The sequence below is a fragment of the Entelurus aequoreus genome, linkage group LG15 (assembly GCF_033978785.1).
Source record: "Entelurus aequoreus isolate RoL-2023_Sb linkage group LG15, RoL_Eaeq_v1.1, whole genome shotgun sequence".
Classification (NCBI taxonomy): Eukaryota; Metazoa; Chordata; class Actinopteri; order Syngnathiformes; family Syngnathidae; genus Entelurus; species Entelurus aequoreus.
The window spans coordinates 44798138-44820251 of NC_084745.1; the positions used below are offsets into that span (position 1 = coordinate 44798138).

At 39.4% G+C, this 22114-nt stretch overlaps 1 protein-coding gene across 3 annotated transcripts in view; it reads left to right on the forward strand.

Moving 5' to 3' along the window:
- Window positions 1-494: 494 nt before the first annotated feature.
- Window positions 495-22114, forward strand: part of LOC133630183 (zinc transporter ZIP12-like) — a 30633-nt gene continuing 9013 nt past the window's right edge. For 2 of the 3 annotated variants that reach the window (XM_062021592.1, XM_062021591.1), the window contains exons 1-9: window positions 495-582; window positions 1070-1367; window positions 1668-1970; window positions 8125-8332; window positions 9304-9422; window positions 9495-9666; window positions 14211-14383; window positions 14449-14601; window positions 17928-18008. In XM_062021592.1, the coding sequence (XP_061877576.1) occupies window positions 1122-1367; window positions 1668-1970; window positions 8125-8332; window positions 9304-9422; window positions 9495-9666; window positions 14211-14383; window positions 14449-14601; window positions 17928-18008 (1455 nt within the window). In that variant the 5' untranslated portion in view covers window positions 495-582; window positions 1070-1121. Of the gene's footprint in view, window positions 583-1069; window positions 1368-1667; window positions 1971-8124; window positions 8333-9303; window positions 9423-9494; window positions 9667-14210; window positions 14384-14448; window positions 14602-17927; window positions 18009-18295; window positions 18337-22114 lie in introns of those variants that run through there. The other variant, XM_062021593.1, reaches the window with a different exon arrangement.

The following is a 22114-nucleotide window of genomic DNA, read 5'->3' on the forward strand; positions in this document are numbered from 1 at the left end:
ATAAGACCCCAATTCAGTAGTGTACACAATTTTGGAAATAAGAGCTAAAAGGCCTTTTGGGGCCAGATTGAAAATTTCCTCAGGTCTGGTTTAATCCCTACTATAGACCGGTTTGATGGTACAAAGTCCAAATGCATCATAAATGTTTTTCTGCCAGGCACGCTCCAATTGTCCACTAAATAAATGTGGTCTTGGAAAATTGCTCGAAACCCACGGGCCGTCACAAAAAGTCTCGCCCACAGATGGCTGTGAAGTTAATCTATTCCCAGTGGGATACGAAATACAATGAAGAAATCTGTGCTTTGAGTCTTCAACCTCAAATAGGACCTGTCATGTTCCCTCGAGTAATGCAAGGCAGTAACATACCGTAAATATGTTGAAATGACTATCACTTCTATTTCTCCATCACACTTCTGCCATTCAACCACCTCCTAGCCTTCTCCATGGCAACCGGCCCTCTGTCGCAGCTAATCCTTGAGAGCTTACTCCTTTCTTACCCTTTAAGAGGAGAGTTTCACCAACGACCCCAAACACCCACTGTATGCTGTGCTGAGGAACGGCGTGAGGAACTGAGGCGGACAGGTAGAGTAGAACTTTTGCAAACATGTCGTTTCACTCCGTCTTCTGTTGTTCCGTTTACTCGACCTGGGGGCGGGGTAACGGCGTGGGAGAAGAGTGCCGTTGGCTCTGTTGGTTTGATCTGCCATGACTCAGAGAGGATTGAGGAGAACAGAAGCTTCTATTTCAATCTAATGTTGGGGATGCAGGGAAATGTATTGTGTTGACAATACGTGAGCATTGGTTTAGTCACAACTATACCTCCTTTACCAAATATTACTTTCTTTACGAACTCATTAAGTTCTCCCAACAAGGCCCCCCACCTTTGCCTGCCACTGTGCTCTTTCACTTGCTGCACTAATCCTTTTGTTGTGGGCCGAGGGGCCCGGCTTTGGCTAGTTCAACTGGGGGTTGAACACCCGGGCCTTGCTTTCCTCTGCCAGGTCGGAAAGCTAGGAGACGGCTTTTTTACATGGTCAACTTATCTCTTTTGCCTCATCTTTGCTTCCAGTCGCCTCTAAAGCTCGTGACAGCTTCTCCAAACAGACGACTTTGGAGGGAACATGCGCTTCGGGGGAGTCGCTCCCCGTTTTCTGCTGCTGCTAAGTTTTTTGTCCGGGAGGGTTCGAGTGGACACAGGCCAAGCACAGGGTCATCTACAGGAGGTTCTCAGGGCATTGGAGCTACCACTCAGTGCTGATGAAGAACCACGTCTGCAGAAGAGCCACATCAGTCTCCTGCTCACCGCACTTCTTCTGGCAGTGGACTGTCAAGAGCGGGCTGGTGCCTCTCAAGAGGTCTGTGACAAGGTAGGTCTGTGAGATCGGAAAAACGACCTTGTCAAAGTCTGGAATGTGAGGGAGGCTTAAGTTCTTGAAATTTAGGCCTCCATTCATACAGCGCTACTTTGCAACCTGTGCTAAAATTAAATGGGATTTTCTTTTTCGGAATAGTAAGTGCCTCTTAAGCCCTCTCCATGTCAAGGTTGCCACTACCGAACCACTCACTTTTCCAGTAATCTAACATACTTGGTTGAAGTCCAAGTAGGACCAGGATTTTAACTCAACCTAACCCAAAGAACCACACCTTTTTTTCTTCTGTTGTTCCAGTGCTTGAAGCCAGACTTCGTTCTTTCAGTTCTGAAGGATGAAGGGAAGGCTTATCTCACGGAGGACGACTTCCAGCGCATCTCCACTCTTCTGCTCTACTACATCATCAACTTGCAGGATCTGTGCCAGTCGTCTTCCTCCTCTGCCGGCAGCTACGAGTTCTACCTTCTGGCTCTTACCAATCTGCACCCAGCAGAAGACAACCACTTTCTGTCCCCGGGGGAAATAGAGAGCATTCTGAAGCTCATCAACCAGCACTACAAACCCTCCAATCGTGAAAGTTCAAGTTTCTCGGACTTCCAGGTAACAGATGAGCTCTCTAAAACCTTAACCCAGGGGTGTCCAAAGTGCGGCCCGGGGGCCATTTGCGGCCCGCAGGTAATTTTTTATCAGCCCCACGGCACATTTTAAAAATGCGATTAAAAAAATGTAAAACATAAAAAGTGGTATAAAGGAGCAAACAGGTTAAATGTAACAAGAAAATGTAGCAATGTTTACTCTAATAACACAAAGCTGCCATGCAGGCTGTTTCTTTCTTTAAAAAATAATAATCAATCAAAATCAATGTCATTAGGAATTATTGACCTATTAAAGGCTCCAATTACGTCACATTAAATATTCCACTTTGAGATATTTTTTGGGGAAAATGTTGCATATTTTGTGTTTGCCATGTAAAGAACTGAGCTGTTTTTTTTAAAGAAGGGCTTAAAACGAACAAACAAAACACATAAACAACAATCAAACTTATAATTGACGGATAGTTCTGAAGTTGATCTCGAGATTATTGTGTTAAAAGTAAATAGTAAAAAAAATTTATAATTCTTTTTTTTAACTTTAATGAGTAGGACCCTTTTGGATCCCCAATAATTTTAGTGTGATTTGTTTTTAAGTGTCATTGCTCAAAAATAATAATGATATAATAATAAAAAATCAATGGTGTTATGAGTTATTGACCTTTTTAAGGCTCCAATTGTTATATAATCTCAAATATTCCACTTAAAAATTTTATTGGGTAAAAATATTGCATATTTTGTGTTTTTTTCCACAAAAAAAAAGGGTTTTCTTTGACAAAATGAGCATACACCTTAAATCTTTAAAAACATTATATTGACGGATAGACCTAATGTTGATCTGGATATTTAAAACTTGAAAAATAATAATAAAAATAATAATACTGAATAATGACACATTTTTAATGTTTTTTTTTACCAAAACCCTTTGGGGTCCCCGGGATCAAGCCTGAGTGGAGGCCTGAATGTATATTTTTTATACATATATTGTATTGGTTTTTAAAATAAAAAATATCAATCAATCAAAAGTTTACTTATATAGTCCTCAATCACGAGTGTCTCAAAGGGCTGCACAAACCACAACGACATCCTCTGCTCGGATCCCACATCAGGGCAAGAAAAAAACTCAACCCAATGGGATGACGATGAGGAACCTTGGAGGGGACCGCAGATGTGGAATGGCCCCCGCTTGCTTTGATTTTTCAGTGTGTGGCCCTCAGTGGGAAAAGTTTGGACACCCCTGCCTTAACCTCACTTGGCTACAGTCAGTGTGTCGCAAATATTTTCTGTTACGCCCCCTATAGGAAGAAACTTTTTTTTTTGCACCCCCCACTCTTTACCGTGACTATAAAGAGTATAATTTGTCTATAAAATTGTTAGGACTGTTATAACACTGTAAGCTTTTTAACACTAAAGGAAACGACGGTCTTTCCTCGTCTCCCACCGTGGTTACGGTGAAGCCAAGTGCTTCATACACTTCATTATATTCTGATACGGCAACAAAAGCCACTATTTGAGAAGGACTGGGGCTTCACAAACACACACAAAAAATACAGAACCCATGAAAAATGTATTAAATATTACAAAGATCTAGCAAATTTCAAAAAAATTGCCTACCTTAAACGTGTTCATGATCATTCCCCAAAGTTTCAGTTAGTTTCAGAAGTGGACTTAAAGGGATTGGTGCCTATGTACTTTTACACAAAAAAACATGGCCTCAGGAAAGGACGAACAGACATAAAAAATAAATGATCATAATGATTTTTTTGATATCCTCCGATCTCGATTGTTAACACAATTTTTCATCTTGGTTTTAAAATGCCAGTTTTAAAGCATGTGTACTAAAAACTAAAGAAACTAGAGATTAGTTGAAGTTCCTATTAACATTCAAAATAAATAACGGTGCAAATTGAATGAGATGAACATAGAAAAATTTAAAATAACACAATGAACAATTTTACCGATATTACAATACCAAACAAACCTTACCAATATAAACAATAGCAACACTTAATACGCCGATCATATACCTTTTGCAAATAACACTCCTCATGGTCCATATAACCCAACATTATAATAACATATCAAACAAATAAAAATAACCTGTATGTAGGAATATTTTTCCCTCAAAAGTGCAACAAATGTAGAAAAATGTTACAAAACAGTACACTGTGTGTAACCCTGACCATTTTTGGAAGTATACAAGATACAAAATAAACAAACTGCCCCTCGGGATTACGACCGATGTTCCCTCTGATTTTTCAGGTGTCTGAGCAAACACAAAAACTTCCAGAGCACAGTGTGAATATATATATATATATATATATTCATATATATATTCATATATATATATATATATATATATATATATATATATATATATATATATATATATATATATATATATATATATATATATTTATATATTCATATATATATTCATATATATATATATATATATATATATATATATATATATATATATATATATATATATATATATATATATATATATATTCATATATATATATATACTGTATATATATATGTGTATGTATGTGTGTATATATATATATATATATATATATATATATATATATATATATATATATATATATATATATATATGTGTGTGTGTGTGTGTGTGTGTGTGTGTGTGTGTGTATATATATATATATATATATATATATATATATATATATATATATATGTCTTAATTAAATTATCCAAAAAATAGTGCTCGATACCGTGGTAGAGCGTAATATGTATGTGTGGGAAAAAAATCACAAGACTATTTCGTCTCTACAGGCCTGTTTCATGAGGGGTTTTCCTCAATCCTCAGGAGATTTTAATGGAAGCATTCACATACCATGGTTTATATAGGGCACAGGGCGGGTGGGTACAGGCAGGCGTGGGGGCGTGGTGATTGACTCATGTGTTACCTAGGAGGTGTTTCCTTCTGTGACGGCATGCTGATACAATTTCGCTGCGCTTGTTGAGGGATGACAAGTCTGGACGGTATATGATAAACAGTTTCTCTTTTAAGCATAGGTTGCATCTTTTGTTACCACTGTTGTAAGGTGTGCTGGATGCAAGAATTTGCCATGTTATAGAGTATTCAACATTATTGTCTTTGAGATTCCAAATGTGTTTACTGAGTTCTGTAGTGTTCCGGAGTCTTTTGCATCTGAAAGAAGCCTTGTGATTGTTCCATCTGGTTTTGAATTCTCCCTCAGTTAATCCTACGTATGTGTCGGATGTGTTAATGTCCTTGCGTATTACCTTTGCTTGGTAAACAACTGATGATTGTAAGCACCCCCCGTTGAGAGGGCAATCAGGTTTCTTGCGGCAGTTACAGTCTTTGTCGGTTTTGGAGTCGTTCTGCCTGGTAGTGGGCGGCTCCTTTTCAATTGCTTTATTGTGGTTTGAAATGATTTGTCGTATGTTGTTCATGCAGCTGTAGCTCAATTTAATGTTGTTCTTGTTGAATACTTTTCTTAGGGTGTTGCCTTTGGGGAAGTGTTTGTCGATCAGGGTGAGGAATTTGTGGCCAATATTAGTTGAGACGTTTTTGCTGTATGGGGGGTTGTACCAGATAATGTTGTTTCGTTTTCTGCTCCTTTTTGGTTGGTTTCCTGGCGTGGGTTCGTAGGTGAGGGTGAAGTTGTATCCGCATTCATCAAGTGCTTTTTGGTACGGGGGGGTTGCTTTGTCGAATTCAGCTTTGCTAGATGACAGCATCGATAGTCTTTTATTAATTCCGGTAGGTATTCTTTTCGTGGTGGTGGGTGGGTGGTTGCTGTCATGGTGCACGTATTGGAGTGTTGTGTTGGGTTTCGTGAATGGTTGGTAGCTGTTATTCCTCAGGTTGAAAGTGACGTCGAGGAAGTTGACGGTTTGCTTGTTGGCTTCAATCGTGATCCGTAGACCGTTCTCTTTGAAGATTTGGCATATACGCTTCTTGGTATTCTCGCTGCTCCTTGGCGAGGCGCGACACACTGCCAGTCCGTCTTCACGGTAAATACCAAGGTTCAGGTTGAGGCTAGCGAGCTGGGAGAGGAGGAAACTCCCAACAAGTTTGCACGTTTCTGCTCCGTCAAAACTCCCCATAGTGACGTCGAATGTTGAATTGTTCTTTTTTTGCCATGGTGTACCGTTGCGGATGAGTATGGAGTTCTTTGCGTGGATGATGATGTTTCTTTCGTTGCCTGTGATTGAGTCGTAGTCCGAGGCAAAGTCTAGTGCTTTGGTCAGTAGGTCTTGCGTGATGGAAGGGTAAAATTCTTCGACATCGAAGGAGATGAAGTTGTGCTGTTGTTTGTCTTGACATCGAAGGAGATGAAGTTGTGCTGTTGTTTGTCTTGACAAACAACAGCACAACTTCATCTCCTTCGATGTCGAAGAATTTTACCCTTCCATCACGCTACGTCATATATACACACACACACATATATATATATATATATATATATATATATATATATATATATATATATATATATATATATATATATATATATATGTGTGTGTGTGTGTGTGTGTGTGTGTGTGTGTGTGTGTGTGTGTGTGTGTGTGTGTGTGTGTGTGTGTGTGTGTGTATGTGTGTGTGTGTGTGTATATATATATATATATGTGTGTGTGTATATATATATATATATGTGTGTATATATATATATATATATATATATATATATATATATATATATATATATATATATATATATATATATATATATATATATATATATATATATATATATATATATATACAGATAGATAGATAGATAAAAATAGTGTTCATGTATGAAATCTAAGATTATTGTTCTCAATATTGAAATCATGATTACTGATTGTTAGGTAAAGCAGTGTTGGGGTGTGAACGTAATACCATCATGTCATTTCTAATGTCTAATAATAAGACTATAGATACACTTTATCCATATATTTATAGACAAATATTAGTTTTTTTATTCTTTAAAAACATCAACTTGTCAGCTTTTTGGCATTCCATGATGCCTTTATCTCTATGTTTACATTTTGATAGAGAGTTTTTATTTATTTTTTTATTTTTTTAAGCAATGTACATTTATATGTACATCTAGATGACGTATCGGGACTGATCCATTAAGAGTTTCAGCAGAATTATGTCGTATAGGAATTAACTATACACAATAAAACATTAACAAAATAATGTGTCAAATGTTTTTTAAAGTAGTACCTTTGTGACATGAAAAAAACACAATTAATGTAAAAAAAAAAAACCTGGCGTTTACTTTTTGGTATCAAAATAAAACACAAAGCAGTTTGGCTAATGAAGATGAAGTCTAATAAACAAGCTTTGTTCTCCTCCAACGCCTCCCTAGTGTTCCAGTACAACAGTTTGGCCAACAACAACAAAAACCGGAGTGATACCTCTCACATCGAATAAACGATCTTCACAGCCTGCGTTCAATTCGATGAGATGACAAAACATTTTATTGATTTAATTTGAACACTGATACAGTTTGCAGTTAAACAAAGTAAAGACTTTATAAACAAGTTGTGACAAAGTTCACGACACATCGCCTGCTGCAAAACATCAAATAGTTTTCTCCTTCGCTGTATATTTTTAGTGTGGGGACAAGTGCGTCTGTCTCCAATATTGTCCACACCTGTCTCCATCCACACACAGCAGTGCGCTCTTAAACACACGGCGGGAAGCGAGGGAAAATGACATTAAACTAAGCGCTTGGCTCCGTTTAGGAGGGGAAATCTCCCAAGCAAATAAAAGTCAGTGTAGCTAGTCCGCCATGATTATCAAGCCAAACGACGCTAGTGCCGAAAATGCATTAATGAATGACGGTTTTTCGGTAATTAAAACATTAAACGGTATTACTAACCGTCTGGAATTTTATCGCAAATTGTCAATATACCGTTTACTGTTACATCCCTCGTCCGTTAACAAGTAAAAAGTCAAGGGCGGTCACGGCATGTTCTTGCCTCAGATGTTGGTACATTTTTTGGGCATTACGGTGAAAGACGAGTGCAGTGGCGGCAGTTGCAGCGGTTAAATTCGAGCCCTGGATATTGCAATAAAGTTCCACCTGACCGCAATCGTACCCTGGCTAACAGAACTTTGGTGTTTGGTGTAAACGTGGTTAAGTCATATCCCATGTGATCCCCTACAGTGTATTGACGCCGCTCATCTGTTGGAAGACGCAAACGAGAAAGATGTTGCAGGCGCCGGTGTGACGACCGTGCCCAAAGTGGCCGCCGCCATCATCAGTCACATCCTGCAGCGTCGCTGTTTCGCTGGAAAGAACCTCCCACCACCTTCCTTCTTCACCAATTATATCTTTCAGTCCCTCAATCGCTCCAGTGACCTGCAAGTCTTAGGTGAGACCATCCTGGAATTGATGATATTTATTGTTTGTCTTGCGTTTTCACTGTACCTAACAGACCAGCCACCTGTATTTTCTAGAGATGTCCGATAATGGCTTTTTTGCAGATATCCGTTATTGTCCAACTCTTAATTACCGATTCCGATATCAACCGATATCGATATATACAGTGGTGGAATTAACACATTATTATGCCTAATTTTGTTGTGATGCCCCGCTGGATGCATTAAACAATGTAACAAGGTTTTCCAAAATAAATCAACTCAAGTTATGGAAAAAAATGCCAACATGGCACTGCCATATTTATTATTGAAGTCACAAAGTGCATTATTTATTTTAACATGCCTCAAAACAGCAGCTTGGAATTTGGGACATGCTCTCCCTGAGAGAGCATGAGGAGGTTGAGGTGGGCGGGGTTGGGGGGGTGGGGTTGGGGTAGGGGGTAGCGGGGGGTGTATATTGTAGCGTCCCGGAAGAGTTAGTGCTGCAAGGGGTTCTGGGTATTTGTTCTGTTGTGTTTATGTTGCGGATGTTCTCCTGAAATGTGTTTGTCATTCTTGTTTGGTGTGGGTTCACAGTGTGGCGCATATTTTTAACAGTGTTAAAGTTGTTTATACGGCCACCCTCAGTGTGACCTGTATGGCTGTTGACTAAGTATACCTTGCATTCACTTGTGTGTGTGAAAAACCATAGATATCATGTGACTGGGCCGGCACGCAAAGGCAGTGCCTTTAAGGTTTATTGGCGCTCTGTACTTCTCCCTACGTCCGTGTACCACTCCGTACAGCGACGTTTTAAAAAGTGAAACCGATACCGATAATTTCCGATATTACATTTTAAAGCATTTATCGGCCGATAATATCGGCAGTCCGATATTATCGGACATCTCTAGTATTTTCGTCATGCTCTCACGTTTGAGACATTAGTGTTCTATTTTATTCTATTCTGTTCTGTTTTGTGTTGAAGATTTGCACGAGCTCCTTCTTCAACTGGGAGTCGGTGGTGAAGGAAAGAGGCGGAAGTCAGAGACAAAGACGAAGCATTTGCCGGGTGGTTGCATGCCAGAAAGTGCAGACTGGGCACGGGTAAAGCACCAAATTAAAAGCCAGAAAGAAAGAAAGTAGCGTAACTTTGTCTTGTCCTCTGGCTCTACACAGGTATGTTTTTCGGCCAATCAGCTGGTCGACATTTTTGCTCTGGACCCTCATTTTACCATTTCCAAGGAGCACTTGAGGCTAATTTGTCCGGCCATCATTCAGCAGTTGCTAGGCAATGTGTGTGAACCTGCAGAACGAAACGCCAGAAGAGCTCAGCCTACTGCTTTTGAGAGTGAGACAATTGACCTCTTGATTTCCTCCCACAACAGATAAAAGGGACATGACTGTATTGGCAACATATATAATACATTTTCTGCATCAAGATACGAGCTTTTAGGGAGCTGTAACGTTATTTTGAAAAGGTTGTACAATAATTTGTGTACCAAATAATAAGAGGGAGACTTCCTTTATTGTCATTCAAATTTGAACTTTACAGTACATATAAGAACGCAATTTCATTGCATTAGCTCGTTGTCGTGCAGGATAAAAGAGCAATAAGGTGCAGAGTGTTTGCATTTTCAAAAGAAGGTGCAGAAATAGATAGATTTACTGTACAGATAAATATATTGCACTTTTGCATATGCATCCACGTTTATGGATGTATGTTATATTGTCTTTATAGTCCAGCGAGTTAATCCCTTTTGGGGGGGAATCGAGGGGATTATTATGATGCGTTCAAGAGTCTTATTGAAGCTGTTACAGAACCTGGAGGGTCTGCTACGGAGGCTGCAGAACCTCTTTCCGGAATCCAGCAGTGAAAACAGTCCTTGGTGGGGTGTGGGAGGAGTCTCTACTGATTTTCTGATCCCTGGTCAGGCGGTGGCTTTTTGCGATCTCCCGGATAGGAGGAAGAGGAGTCATTGTCCATTCTGTTTTGGTGACTTTATATACTCTGGACCTAGACGTTGAGTCCGCGACATACAATAACTGATGCAGTCTGCTTTGCCAGTCCAAAAGCATTCACTGTTTTCCGTAGTCTTCCCTCGACGGCCAGGTAATACAAAGCACACGCTACCTTTTTTTTTATCACATCCACGGTAGCCCGCATTCTCGTTGACTTTCCTTCAAGAAATGGACAACGTTTTTCGGTAAGTAGAATCACAGCTGACCTGGACATTCGAAAGTTCTCTTTCCATCTGAGAAGTGTTGTATCCCAAATAGCTGCAATCGCTTTTTCTTAAGGTATTCATGAATGATTTCCACAAGCATCTGTACAGACGGAAGGAGAAACACGATCTTTTCCGCCGTCCGCACCACTCTCTGCAGAGACTTCCAGTCTGAGGCACTGCAGGCTCCAGTCCAGACAGATTTATAATGATAGTTTGAATGATAATTGTGTTGAATTTAGAATCGATTCCGATTTCAATCGTCACCCCAAGAATCTTAATCGAGTTGAATCGTGAGTTGTTCTAAGATACATGGTCCAAATTGAGAGTGGGTGCATAAAATAATATGTACAGATGTACCTCGGTTTTTGTAAATAGTCAGTTCCAAAAGGTGCAATGAAGAACTAAAAGTACAAAAACAGGACCCATTTTTTTGCAATAAATAATTATCCACAAGTAGTGGTAGAATAATTTCTCGGCAAAAATCAGCGAACATTTTTTTGCGAACAAATTCTGTTGTTGATAATAGTCGGTGATGTCATTGCTCCTTTTTTCCGGATAGGAACCTAGGAACTGATAGGAACTATCAGTTCAAATTTAATGACATAATCAATGAAACACCAAAGTTTTGATGTTGCTTCTGGGTACTTGCTGGCGTTATTTATTGAACAGGCGTCAACTTGCAGTCCACACGTATATTTTATGTGTGACTGCCATCTGGGAAGCACACGCGGAATTAATATGTACACTGTAAAAAAAAAAAGTGCACATTTTACGGTAAAGTACCGGCAGCTGTGGTTGCCAGGAATTCATCGATGTATAGGACATTATGGTATGTTGAATCTGTTAATTTTATAGTTAACTGTTTTTGCTTACGGTAAATTACTATGAAAAAACTGATATATTGTTAACCGGTTTTCCGAAAAAAACTATAGAATTTACGGTAAATTACTGGCGGCTGTGGTTGCCAGGAATTCATCGATGTATAGGACATTATGGTATGTTGAATCTGTTAATTTTATAGTTAACTGTTTTTGCTTACGGTAAATTACTATGAAAAAACTGATATATTGTTAACCGGTTTTCCGAAAAAAACTATAGAATTTACGGTAAATTACTGGCGGCTGTGGTTGCCAGGAATTCATCGATGTATAGGACATTATGGTATGTTGAATCTGTTAATTTTATAGTTAACTGTTTTTGCTTACGGTAAATTTCTATGAAAAAACTGATATATTGTTAACCGGTTTTCCGAAAAAAAATATAGAATTTACGGTAAATTACTGGCAGCTGTGGTTGCCAGGAATTCATCGATGTATAGGACATTATGGTATGTTGAATCTGTTAATTTTATAGTTAACTGTTTTTGCTTACGGTAAATTTCTATGAAAAAACTAATATATTGTTAACCGGTTTTCCGAAAAAAACTATAGAATTTACGGTAAATTACTGGCGGCTGTGGTTGCCAGGAATTCATCGATGTATAGGACATTATGGTATGTTGAATCTGTTAATTTTATAGTTAACTGTTTTTGCTTACGGTAAATTTCTATGAAAAAACTGATATATTGTTAACCGGTTTCCGAAAAAAAACTATAGAATTTACGGTAAATTACTGGCAGTTGTGGTTGCCAGGAATTCCCAGTAAAACAAATTACGGTATGTCAGGCCAATTAGGCCAATATTTGTGTTGCCAATCAACCTTAGCACAGGTGCATGTCTTTAGAGGTAGGAGGAAGTCGGAGTACCCGGAGAGAACCCACGCAGTCACGTGGCGAACATGCAGACTTCACACAGAAAAGACCCCTAGACCGGGAATCAAACCCTCCTCTCTGTGAGGCACGAGCATTAACCACTGCTCAACCATGCCGCCCTGTCACCAATACTCGTATCTGCAAAATGCCTGTGTTTACAAGACATGAGAGCGGTACGTGAGGGTTTTAACTTGAAAGTATTTGTACAACCTTTCACTGGACAACTCACAACATGTTCCTTCAAGTGAGCTATTGGAATCGAGCCTTAAATGCTCCGTATAGCTGCTCGCAACCTGTCCCAACACACTTAAACACACAGCGTGGTTCATTTCTATGCAGTTTGCAATGAATAACCTCTCAATGTCTGAAACCACTCGCCACAAAAGTACAAGAAAACATGTTGTTAGCCAAACGTTAACTCGGCTAATGCCTAAAATAATGAAGGTATGCTGTAAATTTAAATGTAAAATCTTTAAAAAAAAACTTTAATTCAAACAAATTAATAATACTGTACATTTTAGAGTATTTGCATGCTTATGACATTATGGTATTTGCAAATGCATTGTACAATTTTGTAATTATTTTCACAGTAAAGTCATGTATTTTCTACGTATTATAACTATAGTCGTTTAGGTTATCTACTACCTTGGTTTGCAGGAACCCACTGCATTTACTACTATGATAAACTATTTTTGATTTTACGGGTTTTTTTCTGTTGCTATTTGACATTTGCCTGCCGTCGTTTTTAAGGCCCTTTTTTGTACATTAGGTGCACCGGGGTTATAAGACGCACTGTTGATTTTTGAGAAAATGAAAGGATTTTAAGTAGAGATGTCCGATAATGGCTTTTTTGCCGATATCCGATATTCCGATATTGACCAACTCTTAATTACCGATTCCGATATCAACCGATACCGATATATACAGTCGTGGAATTTACACATTATTATGCCTAATTTTGTTGTGATGCCCCGCTGGATGCATTAAACAATGTAACAAGGTTTTCCAAAATAAATCGACTCAAGGTATGGCAAAAAAAATGGCAACATGGCACTGCCATTGTTATTATTAGTCACAAAGTGCTTTTTTTTTTTAACATGCCTCAAAACAGCAGCTTGGAATTTGGGACATGCTCTCCCCGAGAGAGCATGAGGAGGTTGAGGTGGGCGGGGTTGGGGTAGGGGGTAGCGGGGGGTGTATATTGTAGCGTCCCGTAAGAGTTAGTGCTGCAAGGGGTTCTGGGTATTTGTTCTGTTGTGTTTATGTTGTGTTACGGTGCGGATGTTCTCCCGAAATGTGTTTGTCATTCTTGTTTGGTGTGGGTTCACAGTGTGGCGCATATTTGTAACAGTGTTAAAGTTGTTTGTACGTCAACCCTCAGTGTGACCTGTATGGCTGTTGACCAAGTATGAATTGCATTCACTTGTGTGTGTGAAAAGCCGTAGATATTATGTGATTGGGCCGGCACGCTAATGCAGTGCCTTTAAGGCACGCCCCCAATATTGCTGTCTGGGTGGAAATTGGGAGAAATTCGAGAGAATGGTTGCCCCGGGAGATTTTCGGGTGGGGCACTGAAATTTGGGAGTCTCCAGGGAAAATCGGGAGGGTTGGCAAGTATGAATGGGAGACGCAACTGCTCTGTACTTCGCCCTATGTCCGCTCCGTACAGCGGTGTTTTAAAAAGTCATACAATTTACTTTTTGAAACCAATACCGATAATTTTCCATTATACATTTTAAAGCATTTATCTCTAGTTTTAAGTGCAAAAAATATGGTGTAACTTGAATGTCACAAAGTTCCATGAAAATAATAACAAGGAATTGTTTGTTCTTTACAAAAATGTGCATGTTTTCCTTTTTGTTTTGTTTTGTTTGGGGCACTGTTTTAAATGTACCCATGTCTCTCTGCCTGTGCAGAGTTTGGCTACAGCACAGCAGCAGTGCTGCTCATCACACTGGGCTCCATGTTGGGCATCTGCTTGATCTTCTTCAACTCGTGCCAGGAAACCTACACGCTCCTCCTGCAGCTCTTTGTGGGCCTGGCCGTGGGGACCCTCTCAGGAGACGCCCTCCTGCACCTCATCCCGCAGGTGATCCGGCACTTTTCAGACCTCGTCCGCTCCTTGTTTGAATACTGTAATATGCTTATTTGAAGATCCTCGACCTCCATGGCCATGAAGATGATGATGAGGAGCACCTCACTGAGCAAAGGGAGTACCTGTGGAAGATTTGTGGCGTCATTGCTGGGATCTATGGCTTCTTCCTCATTGAAAGACTTGTCTCCTTTGTGGTTCCTCATCATTGCCACGTAGGTTCCTCCTAACACTTGGTTTAGAGCAGAGGTGTCCAAACTTTTTTACTTGGGGCCCGTATTGAGCGAAAAAAATGTGGTCGAGGGCCGAAAGCGGACTGTATTTAAAGTATCTATATATATATATATATATATATATATATATATATATATATATATATATATATATATATATATATATATATATATATAAATTGTTGCGTCTGACCAGATGTTCCTCCACGGGGAATTTAAAACGCTGGTCACTCCCAAGTTCTTTTGATGACATATAAGCTGAGTTCAAATTGACCACCAGGACAGAATAGGTATTTTGTAATTTATATTCAAATATTTGAAGAGACCAGCCTCGAATAACACATACAAAATGCGTAGCCAAAGTTGATCTGAAAAACACCACGGAAAACACTCTCTTCTTCAATATATCCCCCCGCCCTCATCTCTCTCACCCCAAACACATGCCCATTGTGTCTCTCATCTAGAGTCGGCCTGAGAAGGGAAGCAGGGAGGATTCCTCCTCTCTGCGTTCCGAGCTCCAGGTGGCCCCACAATGTAAGCACACTTTCATGAGATGATGAGAAAAGGAAAAGAGTACAATATGGAACATTAGCTATTTGTAATATGACTATGAAAGTAAAGAAGTAACACACAAATATGGATATATGTAATTATCTGCCTCCGTCAATATATACGTATATATATATATATATTACAGATGTCCATTAATATTGGCCTGCCGATATTATCGGCCGATAAATGCTTTAAAATGTAATATCGGAAATTATCGGTATCGGTTTCAAAAAGTAAAATTAATGATTTTTTAAAATGCCGCTGTACGGCGCAGTACACGGACGTAGGGAGAAATACAGAGCAGTTGCGTCTCCCAGTCAGCAGCCCTTCCCCTCTCCCCTCTCCCACACACAACACAGGAGTTGACGACTGCAGCATGAGAGGTTTACTGGCGACGCTTGATGACCTCATCAAACCGCCACCAGCGGAGCATAACAACAAGAGTGTGTTGTTGCCGGTGCTGTAGCCATGGCTAACAAGCGAGCTCGCTCGATGACTGACTAACGACACCATGTCTATGGTTTGGGATTATTTTAAAGTGTCTCTGACGGATAAAAAAAACTGGCAATTTGTAATGACAGCAAAAAGTTGGTTATGCGAGGAGGAACCAAGACGTCTTCCTTTAATAAGAGCAATTTGATCTCCCACCTCTTCAAGAATCATAAGGAGATACACGATGAATACAAGCGGAAGATGGATGAAAAGCAAACGGCGAAAAAAAGTAGTACCACACAGTTGTCGCTTAAAGAGTCCGTGGCATGTAGGAATGATGCTCGAACCCGGTTTTCCCGGTTGTTCGATAAGAAAAGAACCGAGTCCTCGGACTAGAATCCCTTTTTGAGAACCGTTACCCGTTATCGAGACCACTATAATAAAGAAAAAGAGTTGGTTCTTTATTTGAATCCCTGGGAACGAATCCCAAATGGGCAATGTTATGCCCATTTGATTGTAGACTCTTACTGACACCTTGTGGCGATATGAAAATACTACGCGTCATTAGTCTGGCCACTTCCGGGTTGGCGAGTCAGTTCAGTTCATGAGACAATTGAGAAGCAGACAAGTTGTGTTAGCTCTTACAAGCCTTGGAAAAGATAAGTCTGTAAGTAAACTGTTTAACTTGTTTATGTAACTCAATACTAAGGTGGAAAGTGGTTAAATTTAAAACTAAGATGTTTATTGAAAAACGATTTTTGTGCAGCTAATATTTACATATTGTGTATTAAATTTGAGTATGTTAATTGAATCACATAGCTTATACATTTGTCATTGTGTGTATTTCAGTTAAATTTTTTTTTAAAATAACAGTCCAGTGCAAGACAAAAGTAAAGATAGGAAAAGACAAAGCAAGATCAACAACAATAAAGAGCCTAAATGGATTAATCTGCTTTGGAACTTTATTAGACGTCTTGGATTGTTTGTTAGCTGTCTGCCTGTGTGTGTAGTTAGTATGTTCCAATAGCAGCAGAAGTGCACTTTTTGGAGAGCTGTATTATTTTCAGTTTTGTGCCCAAGGGACTGAAAATCCCCCTTAATATACTTCGGGTAACAACAGTCAATATTTATTTTTTTTATTTTTTTAGGGGGGGTAACAGTCAATATTCATTTATTTATTTTATTTTATTTTTTTCTTATAAAATAAAAGTGAGCTTTTGTTAAACCAAATATTGTGTGTTTTTCCATATACAACAACTTATCTGGATTCGATAAGAGAATCGATAAGGATTCTGTTCGATAAGAGGATTCGATAATAGGCTCGAACTCGATAATTTCTTATCAAACATCATCCCTAGTGGCATGTGGTCAGGGCAGTTGATATATCTTTGAGAAGTGTGTACTTTGAATCAAACTTTGACTGGAAGTTCCATAAGCCAATCAGAGAAATTTACGGTATATGTTTTAATTGCTGATGCGTTTTAATTGATTTTTAAATGCGGCAAAAAATAACCCGTTTTGTATACTGTTGATGTGGTTCAATGCCCAGTAGTGCTTAAATGTATTCCTGTGTAGTATTTCTCCAGCAATGGTCATGTGGTGACATCAATTATGGTATTTTGAGAGGTAATCATTGAAGTCGGACATATCTGAAGGCCTAGGTGGGAAATGCACGGCCCGCCACTGGTGTATATATAGAGCCTATACATATACAGTATATGGCTCCAGCACCCCCCGCGACCCCAGAAGGGACAAGCGGTAGAAAATGGATGGATGGATGGGTGTTCATATTAAAACAATATAATGTATATATACTGTAATTAATATAATTGGATATTAAGAGTACGTGAAAGTTAGACTTTTACTTTGTTTACTTCCGTGAGAATCTCCTTAAAGTTTTGTAATCAATCAGAAATATCAAGCAGCTAAAATCCATTTTGCATTTTTCCCATCATGCTTTTTAATGATGTAAATGGGTGTAATTTAGAATTTTTTATGGTGTCTGTTGACATTTTTTGTTGGTTGGATTTTTTATTTCTTTTTCCACCATGACTTGGGAAGGTTGTTTACATTGGGCCATATAAATCAACGCTGCGCATTGAATGCATAAAAAAGGTAATTGACTAGGAAAATTCATGTTGACAAAATTGTAGCGACAAAAATGTTCGACTTTTTAAATGAATGCAATCCTTCTGCAGGCAAGATTCTTTATTAAACTCACGACGTCTAGCGGGCCAATTTGAAGACGTCGTCGGGCGGGCCCTAGTTTGGACACCCCTGGTTTAGAGAATATTTTTGCACAGTTGATAATTTTTTCTCTCCAGACCCACTCAGGTGATGTTCCTTTAGAGCTCCACTGCAATGCTCAGTCCCAGAGAGACAAGTCCATGTCCACCGTGCAGCTGGTGAGGCTCCTCAACGCGTACATTTTACCACCTTTAGCGTCAGTCACAAACATTTTCAGACGTCTAGAAGTAGATCATTGCCACTGGTATCGAACTTTTTTTTTTCATTCACCTCATGTCACAAAAGAAACAGAAGGTATTGTTGTTGTGTATTCCTGCAAATACGAGACTAAATCAATGCTGCTGCTCTCGTCTTATGTAAGAAATGGCGTGCGAGGGAGTAAAGAACATGTAGGATGCTGAAGAATGAGAAGTGTTGCAACCAGAGGTTTCAGTCTCGACCAGTTTGCTCTCCAACCCACAAGAATCCATTTCAAGTCAAATGATGGTGAATAAACCACTCAGAAGGCATTTATTTTTCTTGAATATATTACCGATTGCTGTGAAACATTTACAGAAGAACCTCAACTTACGAGCCAAATTGGTTCTATGACCGAACTCGTAACTCATCAAAATTGTAATGGTGCTCGGCCCCCTCAAAACAGCACAATTTTAACATGTGACATACCTTTTAAAAAGATAACAAATATTTAGATAAGAAGTATGAAAAACAATACCATAGAATGTAAAACTAACAGTAGTTGTATGAAGTAATGTACAAACCCCGTTTCCATATGAGTTGGGAAATTGTGTTAGATGTAAATATAAACGGAATACAATGATTTGCAAATCCTTTTCAACCCATATTCAATTGAATATGCTACAAAGACAACATATTTGATGTTCAAACTGATAAACTTTTTTTTGTTGTTGCAAATAATCATTAACTTTAGAATTTGATGCCAGCAACACGTGACAAAGTAGTTGGGAAAGGTGGCAATGAATACCGATAAAGTTGAGGAATGCTCATCAAACACTTATTTGGAACATCCCACAGGTGAACAGGCAAATTGGGAACAGGTGGGTGCCATGATTGGGTATAAAAGTAGATTCCATGAAATGCTCAGTCATTCACAAACAAGGATGGGGCGAGGGTCACCACTTTGTCAACAAATGCATTAGCAAATTGTTGAACAGTTTAAGAAAAACCTTTCTCAACCAGCTATTGCAAGGAATTTAGGGATTTCACCATCTACGGTCCGTAATATCATCAAAGGGTTCAGAGAATCTGGAGAAATCACTGCACGTAAGCAGCTGAGCCCGTGACCTTCGATCCCTCAGGCCGTACTGCATCAACAAGCGACATCAGTGTGTAAAGGATATCACCACATGGGCTCAGGAACACTTCAGAAACCCACTGTCAGTAACTACAGTTGGTCGCTACATCTGTAAGTGCAAGTTAAAACTCTCCTATGCTAGGCGAAAACCATTTATCAACAACACCCAGAAACGCCGTCGGCTTCGCTGGGCCTGAGCTCATCTAAGATGGACTGATACAAAGTGAAAAGTGTTCTGTGGTCTGACGAGTCCACATTTCAAAATGTTTTTGGAAACTGTGGACGTCGTGTCCTCCGGACCGAAGAGGAAAAGAAGCATCTGGATTGTTATAGGCGCAAAGTTGAAAAGACAGCATCTGTGATGGTATGGGGGTGTATTAGTGCCCAAGACATGGGTAACTTACACATCTGTGAAGGCGCCATTAATGCTGAAAAGTACATACAGATTTTGGAGCAACATATGTTGCCATCCAAGCAACGGTACCATGGACGCCCCTGCTTATTTCAGCAAGACAATGCCAAGCCACGTGTTACAACATTGTGGCTTCATAGTAAAAGAGTGCAGGTACTAGACTGGCCTGCCTGTAGTCCAGACCTGTCTCCCATTGAAAATGTGTGGCGCATTATGAAGCCTAAAATACCACAACGGAGACCCCCGGACTGTTGAACAACTTAAGCTGTACATCAAGCAAGAATGGGAAAGAATTCCACCTGAGAAGCTTCAAAAATGTGTCTCCTCAGTTCCCAAACGTTTACTGAGTGTTGTTAAAAGGAAAGGCCATGTAACACAGTGGTAAAAATGCCCCTGGGACAACTTTTTTGCAATGTTTGCTGCCATTAAATTCTAAGATAATGATTATTTGCGAAAAAAATTAAGTTTCTCAGTTCGAACATTAAATATCTTGTCTTTGCAGTCTATTCAATTTAATATAAGTTGAAAAGGATTTGCAAATCATTGTATTCTGTTTTTATTTACGATTTACACAAAGTGCCAACTTCACTGGTTTTGGGTTTTGTACTTTTACTGCAGTTTTGTGTCTACTTTAAAGTCTGTGTGGTATAAAATGTGTAAAACATCAATACAGTATATGCATTTAAAAACTTTTTTTTTTAGGTTTAGGTTGTAAGGAACACTGAAAACATTGATAACGAATTCATAAACTCACTAGTTATTTCAACGTTATTGGAAAAATCCATCGAAACTTAGCAACTTTCTGAAACAGCTGCACTGCAAAAACTGAAATCTAAGTAAGATTAAATATCTCAAATAAGGGAGATATTTGCTTATTTTCTGTCTGATAAGATCATTCTTCTCACTAAGCAGATTTTATGTTAGTGTTTTACTTGTTTTAAGGGTTTTGGTCCTAAATGATCTCAGTAAGATATTACAACTTGTTGCTGAGATTTGATGACCTATATTGAGTAAAAAATGCTTGAAACTAGAATATCAACTGTTGCAAAGCTGTGTCATCAACACTCACAAGTATAAAACTACTTTTTTAAAGTAATAATTTCTTACTTCAAGCATGAAAAAACTAATCATGATGCCGAGCGCATATCATTATATCAAGATAATGGCACGAGCATTTACTTAATTTAAGAATATTTTTCAACATATTGAGGAAAAATGTCTCTCTTTTTTCTACCAAGAAACGTGCAATTGTTATCAGTGACAATATACTTATTTGATGGTATTTTGGGGTTCATTGAGGTTAGCTAATCTTACTTGTTTTGGAAAGTCTTGACAAGCCGAATTTTCTTGTTCTATTGGCGGATAATTTTGCTTAGTTCAAATAAAAGACCCCTAACTTTTGGAATTTTTTTTCTTGTTTTTGAACACTGACTTTTTGCAGTGCGTTTATTGATTATACCAGTGGTTCTTAACCTTGTTGGAGGTACCGAACCCCACCAGTTTCAAATGCGCGTTCACCGAACCCTTCTTTAGTGAAAAATATTATTATATATATATTTTTAAAATTCAAGACAAAGTTAAATGTTTTTTTACTGGTGCACAAAAGGAACCGTGCATGAACATCACCTTGTTCCAAGAACAAAACCAACACAGTGCATGAACTCACAACAAATCCCCGTCAGGTTCAAACACCAAACTATCTATTACACAAGACAAGAAGAAGGAATCAAGCAGAGACAGAGTTGAATTTTACTCATGAGGAGAGACGTATTGGGCTGCACACTCAGTTACAGTTTCACCCTACGCTCTAAGGTACAGTCCCACGTGCACCTCTATTTATTCGGGAGGTCCCTTGTTTACATCACCGAGACTGCTTCTGAAGGGAGGGGGAATGCAAGCAGTCCCAGTAGACACATTCATCCATCCATCTATCTTCAACCGCTTATCCGGAATCGGGTCGCGGGGGCAACAGCTCCAACAGAGACCCCCAGACTTCCCTCTCCAGAGCAACATTAGCAACTTCCTCCTGGGGAATCCCGAAGCGTTCCCAGGCCAGAGAGGAGATGTAATCCCCCCATCTGGTCCTTGGCCTGCCACGGGGTCTCCTCCCAGTGGGACGTACAACGAGGACCTCCCTAGGGAGTCGCTCGTGAGGCATCCGCACGAGATGCCCGAACCACCTAAGCTGGCTCCTTTCCAAGCGAAGGAGCAGCGCCTCTACTCCGAGTCTCTCTCGGGTGACTGAACTTCTCACCCTATCTCTAAGGGAGATGCCAGCCACCCTTCTGAGGAAACTCATTTCGGCCGCTTGTATCCGCGATCTTATTCTTTCGGTCATGACCCACACTTCATGACCATAGGTGAGAGTAGGAATGTAGATAGTTCGGTAGACTGAGAGCTTTGCCTTCTGGCTCAGCTCTCGTTTCGTCACAACAGTGCGGCAGAGAGACTGCAATACTGCCCCAGCTGCTCCGATTCTCCGGCTGATTTCCTTCTCCATCTTTCCCTCACTCGTGAACAAGACCCCGAGATACTTA